Raw genomic sequence first — 20,165 nt, 5'->3', positions numbered from 1 at the left:
CTCGAATTTTGCCGCTAGCTGCAACAGGATTTGACTGTTTATTAAAAACTTGGAGCGTTTTCAGTCCAAGAATAAAAAATAATCATATTTTTTAGGTTCTGTGCTGGTCGCGCTGATTGGTCTGTAGAGTTATGTTGCGACATAGCAGGTAAAGCACACTCGGTCTTCTTCTTCACCTCTAGATATCCACTACTGGATGTCGGTCTCTTCAAAATATCCAAACATCTCCATGTCGATCTTTGCTGGATGGTCTAGATCCTGCATGTCGTTGGGTGTCGTCTCTCCATCTCTCTAGAGGATGTCCAACGCTTCTCTTTGAATCCCTCAGATTCCACTGCACCATTGTTATGGTCCATTTGAAGCTGTGTCTGTCGGAAGGCCCAGCCCAGCGCCATTTGCTCTATAAACTTCTCAGAATCGCGTTCTTTTCCTTCGTTGTTGATCCTGTCTCAGAAAGTCACAAAAGCCTTTCCGTCTGAAAAACTGGGAGTCATTTTGCGCTGCTTGTTGCGCCACTTACACACCCCGCCCCCCTCCCCTCCTTCTTCTGTTCCATTCACGAACAGTACTTCAGAGTAACAACTATCTTTAAGCATCCACATTACCTGGAATGGAACGTCTTCGTGGACGTGTCACTCGATATGGACTTCGTCAACCCCCCCCCCCCCTCCCCCCCCCGGTATCGACATCTCACATCTCACCCATTATTTGACGCCAATGCGGTGGACAGCAGAATCGCGACGCCTATATAAGACAACAAGTCCAGAATGAGATTTTCACTCTGCAGCGGAGTGTGCGCTTATATGAAACTTCCTGGCAGATTAAAACTGTGTGCCGGACCGAGACTCGAACTCGGGACCTTTGCCTTTCGCGGGCATGTACTCTACCATCTGAGCTACCCAAGCACGACGCACGACCCGTCCTCACAGCTTCACTTCTGCCAGTACCTCGTCTCCTACTTCCAAACTTCATAGAAGCTCTCCTGAGAACCAAGCAGAACTAGCACTCCTGGAACAAAGGAGGTTTCATATCAGCGCACACTCCGCTGCAGAGTGAAAATCTCATTCTGGAAACATCCCCCAGGCTGTGGCTAAGCCATGTCTCCGAAATATCCTTTCTTCCAGGAGTTGTTAAATCGATTACTGCTGCTACAATGGAAGGTTATCAAGATTTAAGTGAGTTTAAATGTGGTGTTATAGTCGTCGCACGAGCGGTGGGACACAGCATCTCCGAGGTAGCGATGAACTGGGGATTTTCCAGTACGAACATTTCACGGATGTACCGTGAATATCAGCAATCCGGTAAAACATCAAATCTCCGACATCGCTGCAGTCGGAAAAAGGCCTGCAGGAAAGCACCAACGACAACTGAAGAGAATCGTTCAGCGTGACAGAAGTGGAATCCTTCCGCAAATTGCTGCAGATTTCAGTGCTGGGTCATCAACAAGTGTCAGCGTGTGAACCATTCAACGAAGCATCATCGATATGGGCTTTCGGATCCGATGGCCCACTCGTGTACCCTTGATGACTGCACGACACACCTCGCTTGGGCCCGTCAACACCGACATTGAACTGCTGATGACTGGAAGCATGTTGCCTGGTCGGACGAGTCTCGTTTCAAATTGTATCGAGCGGATGGACGAGTACGGGTATGGAGACAACCTCATGAATCCATAGACCCTGCATGTCAGCAGGCGACTGCTCAAGCTGGTGGAGGCACTGTCATGGTGTGGAGCGTGTGCAGCTGAGGCGATAATGGACCCCTGATACGTCTAGATACGACTCTGACAGGTGACACATGCGTAAGCTTCTTTTCTGATCACCTGCATCCATTCATGTCCACTGTGCATTCCGACGGACAAGGACAATTCCAGTAGGACAATGCGACACGCCATACATCCTGAATTGTTATAGAGGGCTCCAAGAACACTCTTCTGAGTTTAAACACTTCCGCTGGCCATCAAGCTCCCCAGACATAAACATTAGTGAGCGTATCTGGGATGCTTTGCAACATGCTGTTCAGAAGTTTCCTCCCCATTGTACTCTTATGGATTTAAGGACAGCCCTGCAGGATTCATATTGTCAGTTCCCTCCAGCACTACTTCAGACATTAGTCGAGTCCCTGCCACGTCTTGCTGCGGCACTTCTGCATACTCGCGGGGGTCCTATACGGTATTAGGCAGGTGTGTCAGTTTCACTGTAGGTGCTCTAGGAAAATATTTCAGACACCCTACCACATAAAGGGTGTCAATGCAACCAAACCCTCGCTAGAGAGTTGAAACGGTCGAAAACGATAGTTAGCAATGCATTGATCATCAGGACGACATTTGACATTGCTGAAACTCCTCCCCCTCCACCCGGACTATTCGGGAGCAGGACCTAAGCTTCCCGTAAGCAGAGTGGTCTGTTAGATAGCAGGACCCAAGCTTCCCGGACAATTCTAAGTATCAGCAAGTAGTTGCCCCGGGCCCTCCGCGCCTCCTCGAAGTGGTAGCTTGTGGGCCCAGTTTCCTATCTATAGCAGATCGCTTCATAGTGAACAAGTCCTCCAGCGCAGTTGCACTTACTGTGCGTAGAACGGGAAGGAAAATGCTACTTCAGAAAGATTACGCTTTCGGGTTCCAAAGGTTAAAATGTGCTGCACTGTGATGGACGTTCAACATTAATAATTGCAAAAGTTTTATTAAACCTGCTTCCACTGAAGACAATGATGCCCTCGAGCGTCAAAACGACCGCAACCACGCAGAAATAGGTGCTGATATAATTCGGAGACAGAAGACAGTTTGTTATTGAAGACGGAAGTTACAGAATATGTATGTGAGAGACCAGCAAAACTCATATATAATCACCTGAAAGCAGAACACACGGAAGAGGTAACGATTAAATATGTCGACAGCTTTCGTAGATCTATTTCTACCGAAATTACGTACACGTATTCGGGAGTCTCATCTTGTTCTGAATATACACACATCAAAAAAAGTTTTGCATCACCTCGGTTCCGAGAGTTCCGAAATCTTTACGGGCCATTGGAATAGATATCAATATAAACATCATTTCCGCCCTTTTTATTGCTCATGAAAACCACACATTGCATGTTGTACCACCATACAGCGAGACCTTCAGAGGTGGTGGTCCAGATTGCTGTACACATCGGTACCTCTAATACCCAGTAGCACGTCCTCTTGCATTGATGCATGTTTGTATTCGTCATGGCGTACTATCCACAAGTTCATCAAGGCACTGTTGGTCCAGATTGCCCCACTCCTCAGCAGCGATTCGGCGTAGATTCCTCAGAGTGGTCAGTTGCTCATGTCGTCCATAAACAGCCCTTTTCAGTCGACCCCAGGCATATTCGATAGAGTTCATGTCTGGAGAACATGGTGGTCACTCTAGTCGGGCGATGACGTTATCCTGAAGGAAGTCATTCACAAGATGTGCATGATGGGGGCGCGAATTGTTATCCATGAAGACGAATGCCTCGCCAATATGCTGCCGATATGATAGCACTATCGGTCGGAGGATGGGATTCATGTAGCGTACAGCCGTTAGGCGCCGTCCATGACTACCAACGGCGTGCGTCGTCGCCACATAACGCAACCCCCAAAACAGCAGGGAACCTTCATCATGCTCCACTCACTGGACATTGTGTCTAAGGCGTTCAACCTGACCGGGTTGCCTCCAAACACGTCCCCGGCTATTCTCTGGTTGAACGCACGTGCAACACTCATCGGTGAAGAGAACGTAATGCCAAACCCGAGCGTTCCATTCGGCACGTTGTGTGGGCCCATCTGTACCGCCCTGCATGGTGTCGTGGTTGCAAGTTGGACCTCGCCATGGACGTCGGGAGTGAAGTTGCACATCATGCAGCCTATTGCGCACAGTTTGAGTCGTAACACGGTGTCCTGTGGTTGCACGAAAAGCATTATTCAACATGGTGGCGTTGCTGTCAGGATCCCTCCGAGCCATAATCCGTAGGTAGCGGTCACTGCAGTAGTTGCTCTTGGGTGGCCTGAGCGAGACATGTTAGCGACAGTTCCTGCCTCTCTGTATCTCCTGCATGTCCGAACAGTATCGCTTTGGTTCACTCCGAGACACCTGGACACTTCCCTTGTTGAGAGCCCTTCCTGGCACAAAGTGACAATGCGGACGCAATCGAACCGCGGTATTAACCGTCTATGCATGGAAGCATGTACACGAGCCGTGTACCTCCTTCCTAGTGGAATGATTGTAACTGATCGGCTGTCGGACCCTCTCTGTCTAATAGGCGCTACTCATACATGATTGTTTACATCTTTGGGCGAGTTTAGTGACATCTCTGAACAGTCAAAGGGACTGTGCTGTGATATAATATCCACAGTCAACCTCTGCCTTTAGAAGTTCTGGGAACCGGGGTGATACAAAACTTTTTTTGATGTGTGTATTAAGTTTGAACTACAAATGGGGTGCATTTAATGTTATATAACTATGCCGATAAGAACGTCGCAATGTGCTGTGAAACTGAAAATCTCAGAATACTTAGTCAGTGTCACACAGTATTTGTCGGTGGAACTTCCAAACATTCCAAAAAGTTTTTTTTGTTACATATTTACGCTCCATGGACATTATATCGCAATGGCTTTTTCTTTGTTGAACGATAAGAAAACTTCACCTTATCAGCATATTTTTTCAACAGTTCTTGATAAATGTAACAAGCTATGTCTAGAATTATCTCCGTCAACAATGCTTTCAGACTTTGAAGAAAGTATAATGAAAGCTTGAAGTGAAGTGCAAACTAATGTAAGTATCCAAGGTTACAAATTTCATCAAAATTAGGGCTGTCAGCGAAAGATACAAACGTTGGGATTTTCATGTGACTACTATTCCAGAAATAAAATCGTCAAGTTTCTGTCTTATATATTTGGTTTACCATTGCTGGATCCTGATGTAGTTGGTGACTGTTTTGTTCGAGAATTAATGTCAGCGTTACCTGTGTGTGAAAAACTGAAAACGTTCTGCGACTACTTAGTAGATACTAGCACAGACTAAAACGCACAGTTTTTTCCATCCATGTGGACAGAACTAAGCTGCATGAGACAGAGACCGCCGCTGCCTGGTAAAGTTTCTGCAGCAAGTGCAATAGTCAATTATATTCCTGCAGTCCAGATATATACAGATTTCTTGATGTACTGAAGCAAATTTAACTCTCCACCTAAACTGCAATCAATTCCTGACGAAATAGATTTAAAATTCATGATGCAACAGTTGTCTAACACTAAAGATGGAAACATTGTGAGAATAGAATTAGTTTCCTATAAAGTAAAACCTGAGTCAGTTCGCCTCCTCGTGGTACACCTTGGGTAACGCTAAACGAACTGGTACAAAAACCACTAATTCGTATTCAGACAATAGCAGGATAGTCGTAGTCGTTTTTCCTTATTACTTATGACAAAAATGTTTGACAGATACGACTGGAAGTACTTATGTTACAACCTGGGTTCCTTCCCTGACCGCGGAAGGCTTGGGTTCTGCGCCCGACGATTCAACCCTTCTCTAAGGACATCGTGGAACTACGATCCCACTGAATGTTGTCTGACGCCTTTGAAGTGTAGTGATCCAAATTTTTGCTCTAGTACAAAAGGTGGAGCCATTAGAGGCCGTTCAGAACCATTCGCACTACGGAATCTGAACGTCATTCAGAGCAGGAGAAGGTGTTTGTGCGTTTTCAGTCCTCCTTTCTTTCGCGCTCCTGTAGCTGTATCACGAGGGGGAGGGGGAGGCTGTAGTTAAAATGTACGTGAACAAAACAGCAAAAGGTTCCTCTAAGGTCCCTTCCCACCCTCACCCCCTCCCCTCGGTTTGGCAACAGCCTCGGTGCCACCCGCACGCTTTTGTTGAGCACTTTAACAATGTACTTGTACAGAGATTTGAATACCCATTCAGGAACGTAGCACTCCGCTGCTGCTGTAGTTTCTGAGGGGGGGGGGGGGGGGGGAACTCCTTCGACATCCCTTATATTCCACATGTGCGAGGTCTGTTCGGAAAGTTGGTCCGATCAGGCGCGAAAGGGAAACTACAGTGAAAAATTCGATGAAGCTTTGCAGAGATATGTTGGGCAGTGTCTCCAATAAGCCTGTCGATTGCGCCAGGTCCCTCTTTTCAGTTCTGAGCGCGCAATGAGCGCCTAAAGACGCCTAGACAAATAGTGTCTCCCACGAAGTATGAGGGCCAGATAAGACACTTGGTCTAGAGTTATACAGTCCACATAACGTAACTGTCAACATTTCCTTCTTCATGATAACACTCTACAGGGGCAATGAAGATGCTCCTGCAGCGTTTTCGATGGAAGAAGTGTTTGATCATCCACAATACAGCCCGTAATTGGCTCTCTTTGAGTTTCATCTGTGCTCACATGAAACGCGGGCTACGAAGACAACGTTTTGGCACAGGCAACTAGCTTTAGACCAGCGTAGAGAATTGGCGGAAAGTACAGGCGGCTGCCTTCTATGACGAGTGTATTGGAAAGTTGGTACAACGCTACGACAAATGACTAAGTCGGAGCGGCAACTTTGTAGGAAGTACCTGAAAAGCGTAACCAATTACTGCAAATAAAACATTTTTGATTTTCAAAGTAGTTACCATTTCGCGTTCAGTCGGCCCTTACTTTCCGAACAGTCGTCGTAAATTTAGTTCCAGTTAACTGTCTTCAAAGAACATAGCCATACGTGAAACCAAGACAAAATAAAAACGTATCGTAGTACACTCCCGATTTTTCACATGCAATCTGTCCAAGTTCGATCCAACTTCCCACCTCTGTCGATAATCTTATCTCCCTATCGACCGTTCGATAGTCACAAACGTCGAGGTTAGTTAATCGGCCTGTGTTGCTTCCAGAGACAAAAGCAATGGGTATCCGAACTCCTCGCCGAATTCTCCTAGTTTACTAAGCGGCGGCATTGGGTGAAGTTTAGCCCTGAGCTGCTGAAGTGACGACTGTTGCCTGGGATTTGCCCACAGAGCTGCTGGAGGAGGAGGAGCAGCTGCGGCTGCCGTGCGCAGACTTCCGTCCGGGTGAGGACGACCTGCAGGCGTTCGACTTCATCCGGCGCTTCCGGCTGGACGTGCTGGAGACGCAGTTCTCCGGCGTGACGCGCGTGCGCGGCTCCAACCGCATGCAGACCGCCTACCGCCTCGACAGGGGTGCCAACCTCACCGTCGCCACCAGGTCAGCCCTGACAGCACAGCGTGCTACCATTTTCCTCTTTATTGTTATTTCATCACCCCGCGACCCATATGGGCAAGAGGGGGGAGGGGGCTGTCGGCCGTACACGCAACCCGCTCTTCAGCCAACTGACAGTAAAAATAATTAAGTTAGACGAAAAAAGGAAAGAAACAAATAGCGCAGATATTTACATTAAATTTAAAACTTTTTAAAGGTAAAAAAAATAAAACTGAAATTTAGATGACCTCGTAAATGGTTGTTAAGAACAGTAATAACCGAAGGAAAAATAAAACACTACAAATGCACATTTAAAACATACTGCCAAAACACTGATATCTGAAAGAAGCACTTTACTGTCACAAGAATCTGGAAGAACCTGCAATGAAACACAGAACTGTTGAAGGGGAAAAGGTTGGCTGTTGAGGAGGGTAGGAAAGTGGACGTATAACGATGGAGGACTGGTGCATAGCAGCGGTGGGGTAGGAGTGGCTGCTGGGGCAGAAAAGTGAGTGAAGTGGGGGAGGGGGGGTTGGTGATCCTAATAGTTGGTGGGAAAAGTAGGGTGAGGAAAGAAAGGCAGATGGGGAAGAAAGGGGGAGAGGAAATGTGGGAGGGAAGGGGGAGGAAGTCCTGATAAGGTAGTCCTGTATCTTGCAGGTCGGGGTAGAGTTCATGATCTTGGAGGGGGAGATGGTTGAAGTTTCTTTGGGAGATTATGTGGAGGGTGTGTAGGTGGAAGGTTGATAGGATGTGTTGGTAAAGGTGCGGCACCATATGAGGATTAGAAAGTAGATGGGAAACGACAGGATTATTGGAGTCGAGTTTGCGATGGTACACAGGGTGATTCACGAAGACATGCAAATATTTTAATATGTTATCCTACAAGTAAAACCAAATAAAAAAGTTCATATAAATATAGGTCCGCAAATGTTTAGTTACGGAGTTACAGCTAATAAAAGATGTTGCCCGAAATTTAGGAACTTCGCTAATATGAAGCCGTCACAAAACTGTACGACGTTAATGTAAAGCACGATTTCCATTTATTTTGTTGTTATTGGTTTGGTGAATCTAATAAAACATGTCCCAGGCGTGCATCTGCAGTAGTTTTCCAGAACATCCAGAGAAGCAAAGACGTAATTTCGTAAAATTTTTAATTTATTAACTACTTGGCCCAATTTGTTCTTTAAATTCCAGAAAATTACACATGATTTTCAAGAGAAATTGTAGAGAATTTAATTTTGGAAAAATTATGGTAATAAACACCATATCGGCATATTCCTCTGTCGTAAATTTGAAAGGCATCCCTATTTGATAAATAATCTACAAACTATTACAGTTACTATGTGGTTTCAAATAAAAATCCAAATGGCTGCAAGCACTATGGGACTTAACATCTGAGGTCATCAGTCCCCTAGACTTAGAACTACTTAAACCTAACTAACCTAAGGACATCACACACATTCATGCCCGAGGTAGGATTCGAACCTGCGACCGTAGCAGCAGCCGGCCGGCTATGTGGTTCCACTCAAATACATTGTTGTTATTATGTTCTTTCACTGAACAATACAGAAAACTAACTTGTTTCAAGGTTAGGAAACGATTGAAACAACTCACTAACGGTTGCCAACGAAGACATAAACATTTCTACAATCTTAATGGAAAGTAAACAAATTTACTAGTATAATAATCTTTGCTTCTCAACGTGTTCTGGAAAGCTACTGCAAATACACGTCTGGCACATGTTTTATAAGATTCACCAAACCAATAACAACAAAATAAATGGAAATCGTGCCTTACTTTAACCTCTTCATGTTAACGAAGTTGCTAAATTTCATGCAAAATCTTTTATTAGCCGTAAGTCCGTAACTAAACATTTGCGGACCTCCGTTTATACGAACTTTGTTCTTTAGTTTTACTTGTAGAATAACATATTAAAATATTTGCATATCTTCGTGAATCACCCTGCAAAGGTCCCGAGTTCGAGTCTCGGTCCGGCACACAGTTTTAATCTGCCAGGAAGTTTCACATCAGCGCACACTCCGCTGCAGAGTGAAAATCTCATTCTGGCACCCTGTACATTGTTCAGAGCTGTTCACGGTGAGTACACGGAGGTGGGAATTCCTGTGGGGTAAGGTAAATGAATGCAGAAACTTGCTTCCACTACAGCTGCAGTCTAACATATACAGTCGCGACATCAGCGTTCCAGGCGGTGAGAAAGCACTTGTCAAAAGAATAATGTTAGTTTTTCATTAATTTTCCACTTCATTAACGAAATACTTTTTATATATTTTGTATACATGCATTACCGAGGGACACGAATTATCGTGATATAAATGCAAAAGCTGCCAAATCGCACATGTTCAATGACATAAGCTGCAACTTTTACAGGAAGAAATATTTCCGATATGTGTATATTTCACTTTACTCCGCTGAAAAAATGAGAGTTTAAACACACATTTCATACATGAGAAGCATACATTTCTGTTTTTGTCTGTTCTTATTACGATAGGCATTTTCCCTGATGCGCAAAAAACATTTTATGGAGTTTAATGATTCGCCTGTTCTTACGCATCACTCGGCTTCCTAATATATGAATATTTTTGTAAATGTAATTATTTTTTCTTCAGAAGCGAATGTTTTTAAGACTGTTGTCGTTTGTGACTTGTATCCAGCAACAATTGTGCAATTGGTTTCATTTATGTTGAGAAACAGTTTTATTGTTTTTGACGTTTTATTGTCACGTCTATGCGGTTTTCCCTTCAGCTACAGATGTTTTGGCGTAATTGGTACGTTAAATAATGTAAGTATTACATTTCATACAGATTTTCTACTTTCCACATTCACATATTAGGCTGGAAATGTAGCAAACAAAACTTCGTGTTGTTGAATAAATATACGATGTTTTCTGCAAAAAGTCAGGTCTTCTGATGTTTACTAGTAATTTTTAGTTATTAAAGGAAAGCGACAAACTTATGTAAATATCTGTAGGTTACGAGAGAATCGTAAATAAATTGTCCTATAATATACCGTTTTATACCTCCCATGGTCCTAGGAAACTAAAGAATGACAAATGTTGTCATTTTTTTAGTTATCGGCGATTTTTAAGGCTCTACATTGGCTCTCTATTGTAAAAACTGTTACAAATCAATATACGCGATAGCATTCGCACTCATCCGATATCACATTAGAAGAGTCGCTTGCTGGACGTTTGGCGCGCTGCTAGGTAGTGTGGGTGGCGAAAAAGAGAAGGGGTGTCGCGTTTGTTATGTTAGATTGTGCTGTAGCCATCATATTCGCGGCGAGAGAAAAGAATCTGCATTAATGTTTAAATCAGTCAAATGTTTTATATTCCAGTCTTTGATCACAATATGAATTCTTTAGACGATGACCGGTTTCAGTCCGTAATGACCATTGTCAGATCTTTTTTACACCATGTCCTAAGACCTGAGGATGGTCATTACGGACTGAAACCGGTCATCGTCTAAACTTTAGACATTCGCCAGAATAAAAAACCGCCAGAATTTCTGTCAGGTACGTCCACCAATCAAAATTATGTAATTAAATAAAAATCGTAGTTCGTTTCAGTGCTAGTTATTCCCACAACCTTAGATTTTTGCGATTTTATCTTTCCTTTAGCCTTACATTACGGTGACCATGGAGTGTTAGGTAGATTTTGGCCCTTATGACTTGGTGGAGGAGTCAATGTGGCCAGCGGACTAGTTTGGAGACCCCTGGTCTAAAGAATTCATATTGTGATCAAAGACTGGAATAGAAAACATTTGACAGTATTGAATCACTGCTTGTATACGCGACCATGTCGCAGTTGGTTCAAATCAGTTTTAATATACAGTTTATTTTTCAACCCCAGTTGCACTTTTGTTTACAGTATGACTAGTTTCGATCTTCCTGGATCGTGGCCGGCCGGAGTGACCGAGCGGTTCTAGGCGCTACAGTCTGGAACCGCGCGACCGCTACGGTCGCAGGTTCGAATCCTGCCTCGGGCATGGATGTGTGTGATGTCCTTAGGTTAGTTAGGTTTAAGTAGTTGTAACTTCTAGGGGACTGATGACCTTAGAAGTTAAGTCCCATAGTGCTTAGAGACATTTGAACCAACCTGGATCGTCTTCAGAACTAGGTAGTTGCGTCAGCAGTTTTTTGTGCCTGTATCAGAACCACACGTTCAGAATACTATGAGGTGCGTTCAGAATACTACGAAGTGCGTTCAACAAGTAAAGCATTACAGTTTTTACTGCAAGCAAGTCGATTTTATTCAGGACTCGAACACACCATATTATTCTCCACTCTTCTGGCTACAAAACCCTGTTTTTCAACATAACCTACGTTCAATGCGACGGCCTTACGGCACCTTACTGGCAGGGCCTGTATGCCCGCATGATATCACTCCACTGGTCGCCTGTCACGATTTTCGACAAAAAATTGCCAAGATCATCCTCGTAACGAGCAAGCAATTCCACACAGATGGTCCTTCGTTGCTGTTTGTGGTCCTCCGATAGGCGGCGAGGAAGCCAGCGGGCACACACCTTTGAGTACCCCAAAGAGTGTGTCAGCACTACCAACAGAGACATCCAGTTGTGCAGCGAAGTGTTTGATTGCGATCCGTCGATCACCTCGAATGAGAGTGTCCGTACGTTCCAACAAGAGTCACAGCTGTGTGTGGCCGGCCGGCACCCGGGAGATCGGAGAGATTTGGGCGACCTCGTTGCGATCGAGAGACGTCCCACCCGACGACTCATCGTGCTTTTGTTCACTGCCATGTCTCCATAAACATTCTGCAAGTGCCTATGAATATCTGCGATGTTCTGGTTTTCCGCCAAAAGAAACTCAATGCAGTTCTCTTCGTGAAACTCACCTCCGTTACAGACGCCGTTTTGAATGCCACGTATAGCGCCGCCATCTACTGAAACTTCATGAAACTGTAGAGGCTGAAGCCGAAATACTTCACGAAGTCCCACTGGAAATCCCTCATTTTTAATCGAAAATGGCGGATAAAATTAGAGCTACAGTGTTGTGGATCTAGCAGAATGTATCGGCAGTTTTTTGAAGAATATATCAGAAGAGAGCATTAATAGAACGAATTCGGACCCAAATCTGCTTCCTACCAAACATAGACTTCATTCGGATCTAGAAAAGGAAAAGAAAAGTATTCGCAGGAGAGTGAAGAGATGTTTTGCCAATGAGTCGAACCGTGAACTTATTGATGAAGGTGATGCAAACAGCTCCTTTATGGTAAATCTTTTCTATCTTATTGTCGATACTGGATTCTGTCTATACTAAAAGAAGTATTTTGCCTTATGAACAATCATACTAAGCGCACCAGCTTTTTGTACTATATTCATGATATACAGACGTAGGGTGGTAGAAAACGAAGGCCGAATATGGGACTCTTGATAGAAGGCAAATGACGTTGGGAAATGAGACATCAGTGGGAAGAAACTAAACGATTACGTTTGGACTTAGCGCCCATTCTGCTTGCTAGAAGTTTTCCACTAAGTCCCTTATTTTATATAATACAAAAAGCAAATTCATTAATTTTTCCCCAATATTTTTATAAGCTTACCAATCTATCTGCCGCTAGTGGTTGTAACGTAGCAACTACGTTATGTAAAATTGTATAAATGTCTTCTCCTTCGTCTTTCATTTGTATTGTGTGTTAACCGGGGGCCTAGAAACGACGGAGAGGCTCCGTCCCCGCCGCAGCCGCAGTGCTCCACAACCCCACGACGACTACCGCAGTCCACCTCACCCCTATGAAACCCCACACCGAACCACTCTCTCAGGGTTATTCGTCTTTCATTTACTTTTATTTGAAGTCCCAAGTAAAATTTTGGTAATATGTAAAAGGGTTCACCTAAATTTAAAGACAAGTAACCGTCGCACCCACAGGGTAATGTGATTAAACTATTTATTTCGTCACTTAATGCAGTCTTAAAGTACAATATTCACATGTGGGAGAGCACATGAACTGGCATTGGGCAGGCGGACGCTTGAACGTTATATAGAAGGCGGTGGGTGTGTCCATCCGGCAACAATGCTCCTGTTGTTAGCACGCCGGAAGTTAGATGGTGTCTCATTTGTACGGGCAATCAGAGAGTAACTCGAGTGTTCTAGAGCAATCTTGGCGTATGTAGACCTTCCGTGCGCAGGACGGCTATTTCGGAGGGGAATCCCCGGAGATTGTCTGCTTTGTGATACATCGTGAACGTCGTTTCTTAACCCATCAAGTTAAGTACTGTGTATTTTCACAGTACACTTAAGAAGGCAGTGGAGGACAGAACCTAATGAGTTTGTCCCCTCTGCTGCATTTTGAATGTATTCATTCATTTGGAAAATTGAGAATGACTAATGTGACTTACTGGGCGGAAGCGCAAATGTCTGGTGGGGGCGGGTGCAGCTCCAGTACTGGCGCGTTCTGCACATCAAGTCTACTGGACAGCCTGAGAAGTAGCTCATGTATATGAGCGCTCCACCGAAAATATTTGTTTCACATTTAATTTAGAAACGTTTTTCGGACACTGCTCCAAGTCTCCGAAACAGCGCCTATATAGCGACAAGTTATCATTCCACTCTAATTAGATGAAAGTAACGTGTCGTGTAGGAAGTGATTATTGACGGCGCGTGACAGTCGTTTTCTGATTATGAAGATCATTAGAATGACAATAGAGACGCGTTCTCGAACCAAAATATTGTTTTTAACCGAATGGGCAAGTGATACAGGCGCACATCTTTGCATTTTTGAGCATTTCTGATGTTTTTTCTTCATTGTTCAATCACACTTCGGTGACAATGCGGATGAAGAGACACAAGAAGGAGACAGGCACAATTAAAAAACATGGCGACAATCTGGTTTATGTTCGCACGAGATAAAAAACACAACTAGAGACAGTATATGGTGGCTGTTTGCAACACTGACAGGGGACACACAATACTTAACACTCACTTATAACAGCACTATACAGGTGACACGGCGGCAGGTGGGAGGGGGAGGGGGTACCTGGACCTATGAGGGGGAAAAGAGGGGGAGGAGAGAAAAGAAAAAAAGGGGTAACCGATGGAGGGAGGGGACATAGAAAAGGGGGGCTGGGCGGACGCGAGAAGGAGTGGGACAGGTGGTGGAGGAGGGAGAGGAAAAGGGTCTCAGGGGAGAGAAGGGAGGCAGAGAGAGGATAGGTGGGGGAAAAACAGGATGGAAGGGGGAAAGAGGGAGCCCGGGGAAAGGAGAGAGGAAGGGAGGGGGAGGTGAGGATCAGAGTTGATAGGAGGGATAAATGGAGCGAGAGAGGGCATCATCCGAGAGGGGGAGTCGATGGAAGCCACCTTGGGAAAGGAGATGGGTGGAGAGGTGAAGAGTAGGAGGGACACAACAGTGAAGGCGCAGCAGAGGGCGGGATTTGGAGAGGAGAGGAACAACCAGGGGATGACGGGGATCAAGGCGGCAGGAGGTGTGGAGGTCGCAAATATGTTCGAGGAAAAGGAGCAGACGGGGCAAAGGAATCAGGTCGTTGAGGATCCACGTGGGGGACTGAAGTCGTATATGGAAGGCAAGGCAGAGTGCATGGCTTTCGAGGATCTGGAGGGACTTATAGAATTTGGGGGGGGGGGGGAGGGCGGGCAGATATCCAGGCAGGACCAGCATAACAGAGGATGGGACAGATTAAGGATTTGTAGGTATGAAGGATGGTATAGGGGTTCAACCCCCATGTCCGGCCCGAGAGGAGTTTGAGGAGTCAGAGGCAGTTGTGGGCTTTGGATTGGATAGAGTGGAGATGAGGGATCCAGGTGAGGTGATGGTCAATGGTGAGGCCAAGGTAGGTGAGGGTGGGGAGAGGCGGACAGGATGGGCACAGATGGTTAGGGAGAAATCAAGGAGCCGGAAGGAGCGAGTGGTATGACCTACGATGATTGCCTGGGCCTTGGAAGCCTTGAATTTCAGGTGCCACTGGTTACACCATACGGCAAAAAGGTCAAGGTGATTCTGAAGAAGGCGTTGGGACCATTGAAGGGTAGGAGCGAGGGCAAGGAAGGCAGTGTCATCGGCATACTGCAGGAGGTGTACTGGAGGGGTGGAGCGGGGGGAGGGTTGGGGCATACCTGCCGTGTACAGGAGGTAGAGGAGAGGGGAGAGGACAGAGACCTGGGGCACACCCACAGAGGGGTAGAAGGTGCAGGAATCGGCATTATGGATGGTAACATAGGAGGGGCGGTGGGAGAGGAAGGAGGCAATCAGACGGACATAGTTGACAGGAAGGGCGTAGGTCTGGAGTTTAAACAGGAGACTGGAATGCCAGACAAGGTCGTAGGCCTTTTCAAGGTCGAGGGACACAAAAATGGCGGAGTGACGGGAGTTAAGCTGGAGGGAGAGGAGATGAGTGAGGCGTAGGAGTTGGTCATCGGCTGAGATATCAAATAAAAGTGATACTTTACATTTATTACATATAATAAAGATGGTTATGCAGTATCACAAAGTTTTAATGTATCCCGTATTCGGGACTAGAACATATGATCACCTTAATTCAATTTCTAAATTCAAAGTGTTTGAGGTGGTTTTCTTGGGTTCTATAAGGGGCGTTTAAAAAGAAATAAGCCGGAGTCTGGAATGCGCAAACCGGTGACAGGAGGGTAATATCGTGGCGTGTGTAACGAGGTGTGGTTCCGACCAGAGCATGGGAGTTCACAGCCCGTCGCTAGAGGGCAATCGTACACTTCACGTGACTATACAGAGCTAGCAGCACCATGCATCAATCGCCCAACACTGCCAGTCGCATTGCAAGATGTGACCAAGACGGCCCCTTTCTGATTCACTTCCTGCAGCACGGGATAACAGTGAATGCCCAGCGCTACTCGCAAACCTTGACCATCCTTAGCCAAGCGATCAAATCAAAACAACCAGGCAATCTCACCCGTGGGGTCATTCTGCTCCATGACAATGCAAAGCCTCATACGGACAACACAGTCGCAGCACTCCTGCACAGATTCAAATGTGTCTCGTCCACCCTCCATACAGTCCAGACCTCTCTCCCTATGATACGCAATTTTTGGTCCCCTTAAAAAGGCTCTGAGGGGCAAACGATTCACCTCGGACTACGACATCCAGCTGTACGTGCGGAACTGGTTAACATCGCAACCCCGGGAATTTTATGAGACAGCCATTCACCGCTTTGTGTCACAGTAGGACAAGCGTCTTATCAGCCAGGATCAGTACTTCTAACATACAAGTACTCTGTTTCTGTAATTATGCCTCCGGCTCGTTTCTTTTTGAACGCCCCTTATATAAATGGCTAATGTATGGACAGTTTGTGGATCAGTGAGTACCCGATTCGTGTTAAAGATAATGATTAATATGATTGACTGAAGTATCTTTAATGGTGTGCAAGAGAAAGCATTCGCCAGTTGCAAATGTTTTTCGTGTGCTCTCGTCAGAAACAATAGATCCAAACACGACCGTAATTTTCAATCCTTCGCTAATGTAAGATGCAAATTCAGAGAGGACAATTAACCTCTTAATTAAAACTGATTGTTCGTCACAGTTTCAGTCTCTCTATTTGCGACTAACTTCCGACTTCCCAAGACACTTTATTTGATTAATATTGCCGCTAAATAACTGTAGTGTGTGCTAACGAGGGCGGAAGAGCTTGATTGCAGACTCGACGTGACGCTAGTATGTCTGGATTTGGGGCACTCGCGATAACCTATACACGTAAGACTGGCACATAGTCTGCCCTGACTAATTAATAGCGTGGCACCTATGCATTAAGGTAACTAGACCCTGACATTTTACAAATACAAATTATAATCCCTTCATATTTTGGTTTTATTTAAAGGAAAGCTTTAATTAACGTTTTTCGACGTACCGCAAAGCCTGCTACTTTCCAAGCTGGTGAAAGAACTAAAAATACAATTAGGACAGAAAAGAACATGGAATTTTAAAAAGTAATGGCTTTACCCACATCGCTTTACGGCAGCGAACCGTGAGTGGAGACTCAAAAGGAACTGGGTAAAATACAGGCGGCAGAAATGAGATTTTTAAGATGTACAAGGATGGATAGGCTATGAAGTGAAGATCTTAGGAAAGAAATAAAGAAATTTAGAATTACTACACAGTAAAATATTAAATAATAGACAGAACTGGGCCAATCACTTACAAAGAATGGAAAATACCACATGTCCCAAGGCAGCATTGGATTACATGGCTAGTGAAAGAAGAGACTGCGGACGATGCAGAACACGTAAAGCCGGAATAGGCAGGACTGCCTAATCCATGAAGTTCAGAAGAAGAAGAAAAATAAGTTATGAAAGGAATTTTTCAAAACTGAAGTTGATAAATACATACCTTAGGTCAACACTTTCTCAAGAACGAGTGTGTGGATAATCATCTTTAGCCATTGAAAGCGACGCCTTGAAGTCATTGCATTTAGCTTCTATTTTGAAAGGTTTTGCTAAGTTAAAGGATAGAATAATATCATTATTATTTTTAATTAAGCCTACTAACATTTGTCAGTTCATAGATTGAACAACTGTAGGAATTATGTATGACTTTAAGTATGTCTCTTTCTTATCGCACATGGATTTGGATTTTCTTTTCCAATCGCATATATAAAAATTTTAACCAAGCTTATCAATCTTCAACTACTTTCATGGCAAATTTTCTGAAATTTAACTATTTATTGGCGGATTTTTCTTCACGTGTAACATACAACATACACAGTTAAGTAGCATTAAATGTTTAGAACATCAATATCAAACGGGATAATATACTTTATGTTCGTTTGTCACATAGTAAAATAATCTGTAAATTATAAAATTTAAAAACTCCATTATTAAACTAAAAAATTACAGATATTTTATACTTTCATCCTTTGCAATCAAGCTATTACATGGAACATGTTTTTTTGAAGCTAGATCAATACAGTAGGTCTAGTTCTTTCTGGTTTCACAAAAAGCTTCTACATATCTCAATAACTACTTTAAATGAAAATGAGTTGTTTCTTCTTTTACTATTTAGCACTAGAATAAGATTCAGAAATTTATTTCTGTTACCGAGGAACGTCTACGAAGTAGTTATTTTAAAAGAAAGAGCAACAAATATCCACGATCACTAGGTTTAGACTCTCTTTTAAAGGTTTTACCATGAACCCAAGGAAAGGTAACTAATGTCTCATGGATATGTCGCTTCGGCAGATTGTTCGCTCACGATGCTGTTGTCTACAGGAAAATATCAACGATCGACTATCACCAGGAAAACTGCACAAAACTTAACATCCGGTGGAGTGAATGGGACTTTTCCTTAAATGTTGACAGATGCTTTCATTGTCTACAACGAAGAGCAGGGCTATAGCTTATGAAGGTGGGGTCCTACAGCTCTTAAGTATGTGAAAAAAAAAAGAATTGTATTTCGAACTGCCAAAAGATGTTGGTACATCTCTATTTGCTGTCTGATCGTCTACAGATATAAAATTATTTACAGCAGCATTCTAGGAAACTTTCTTACTGTGGCATCAAATAAAATACAAGACAAGCGGTTTCAAGTTAATCAATCTTCTAATACTGTCATAATAAAGGTTCGTTTTACATACTGACTTCCTCAGATCCTAACGAAAGCATGCCTTGCGATTCGGTTCTGATACTGTAGACATCATCATCGAAAGTTAGACTTTTATTTGGGGAAATCTCAACCAAAAAAATACTGCTCTAGGTATTTGACATTATTTCCTACTTCACTCTAGGATAGTACTGCAAGGAAGATGTAGCTGTTTCCTACTGCAGCTTCAGCTGCTAAGAGAAAATGGTCGTCTTTAATTAGCGTCATACTGGAGATACTTAGACAAAGGAAAGTTTCTCCATTCCAGAGTGTTCATTTTTCATTTCGCGTGTTCCTCGCGTCGCCACGTATAGAACGAAGCTCTGTGGAAACTGTTTTGTTAGCGTCATGACTACATTTCCTGCAAACACATAGCAGCCTTCAAGGCATTGTGTTCTCTTCCTGTCCCGGGCCGCAATTTGTTCTAACGCGCGGAACAAATTACGCTTTTGAAAGTTAGTTGAGTATTTCAAGCACCTTCATGGGTTTTCTAAGAACAGTCCCAGTTCTGAGTTGTTTCCTTTGTTCGCTCTTTCGCCAGTTTTAGTGGGACGTTTGTTCTTTCCCTCCTTTCCTGTGTCGTCCACGCTAGATATTAATTGCGTTCTTTTTCAGCACTTCCCCTCCTTTCTTTTCAGCTTCGTCCTGCTACGTGGAGCAGTGGTTAAAGTACTGAACTCGCCTTCGGTTGGAGATGGACCCAAATAGGGGCTCAAATAGCAGTAGGGCCATCCGTAATGTTTCCCGTGGAGTCCCAAAGTCACTTCAGGATACGGATATACGTGATAATCAATATTTATAAAATATCGATGCTGGGATTTAAAATAGATTTTCACAATCGACCATGAAGTATTTGAAATGTCAAAACATCGATGACGAAGACAAATTATCGACGTTCGATGTTTCTAAAAAAGGTTTCTCGCTGCCACTGTAAATAACTTTTTTCGTCATAGAATCGTATCTTTTTCTATCAAAATGTCTCATAACTAAACCAGTGCAACACTTTCGCGCATTGTCAAATGTAGTCATTAGCTGGGATGGCGGCGGTAGTAGGGTAGCAGTAGTTTTGAACGAAGGCTGTCGTTGTAGCTGAGCGTGAACTAATGGCTTCCATTGCTCATTCAGTTCATGTTGTTGTGTTGTCAAGAAGTGCCTGTTCGTGTTGTATGGAATGCTTCCTTAATAGCTAAAAATGATACATCGAATTATCTAAGTACATTTTCTATTTATGATACATAAGATTACATTTGATTCACAAAAATATCAGTACTTATTCAAAACAAATCTAATATCCACAATTGAGGTAGTTCAGATTTTTGTGTACTGCCAGTTCTCGAAAAATTTTACTCTTTTTTCTTTGTTACTTTGAAAG

At 43.9% G+C, this 20,165-nt stretch overlaps 1 protein-coding gene across 4 annotated transcripts in view; it reads left to right on the top strand.

The window, feature by feature from the left end:
- The window catches only part of LOC124802542 (collagen alpha-1(IX) chain-like), a 403,811-nt gene that overhangs the window by 167,373 nt on the left and 216,273 nt on the right, over positions 1–20,165 (top strand). For all 4 annotated transcript variants that reach the window (XM_047263404.1, XM_047263402.1, XM_047263401.1 and 1 more), the window contains exon 2: positions 6,993–7,200. In XM_047263404.1, coding sequence (XP_047119360.1) covers positions 6,993–7,200 — 208 coding nt within the window. The remainder of the gene's footprint in view (positions 1–6,992; positions 7,201–20,165) is intronic.

The sequence above is a fragment of the Schistocerca piceifrons genome, chromosome 6, assembly GCF_021461385.2.
Source record: "Schistocerca piceifrons isolate TAMUIC-IGC-003096 chromosome 6, iqSchPice1.1, whole genome shotgun sequence".
NCBI classification, from domain to species: Eukaryota; Metazoa; Arthropoda; class Insecta; order Orthoptera; family Acrididae; genus Schistocerca; species Schistocerca piceifrons.
Note: the sequence above shows the minus strand (reverse complement) of the source record. Positions and strands in the feature narration are given on the sequence as shown.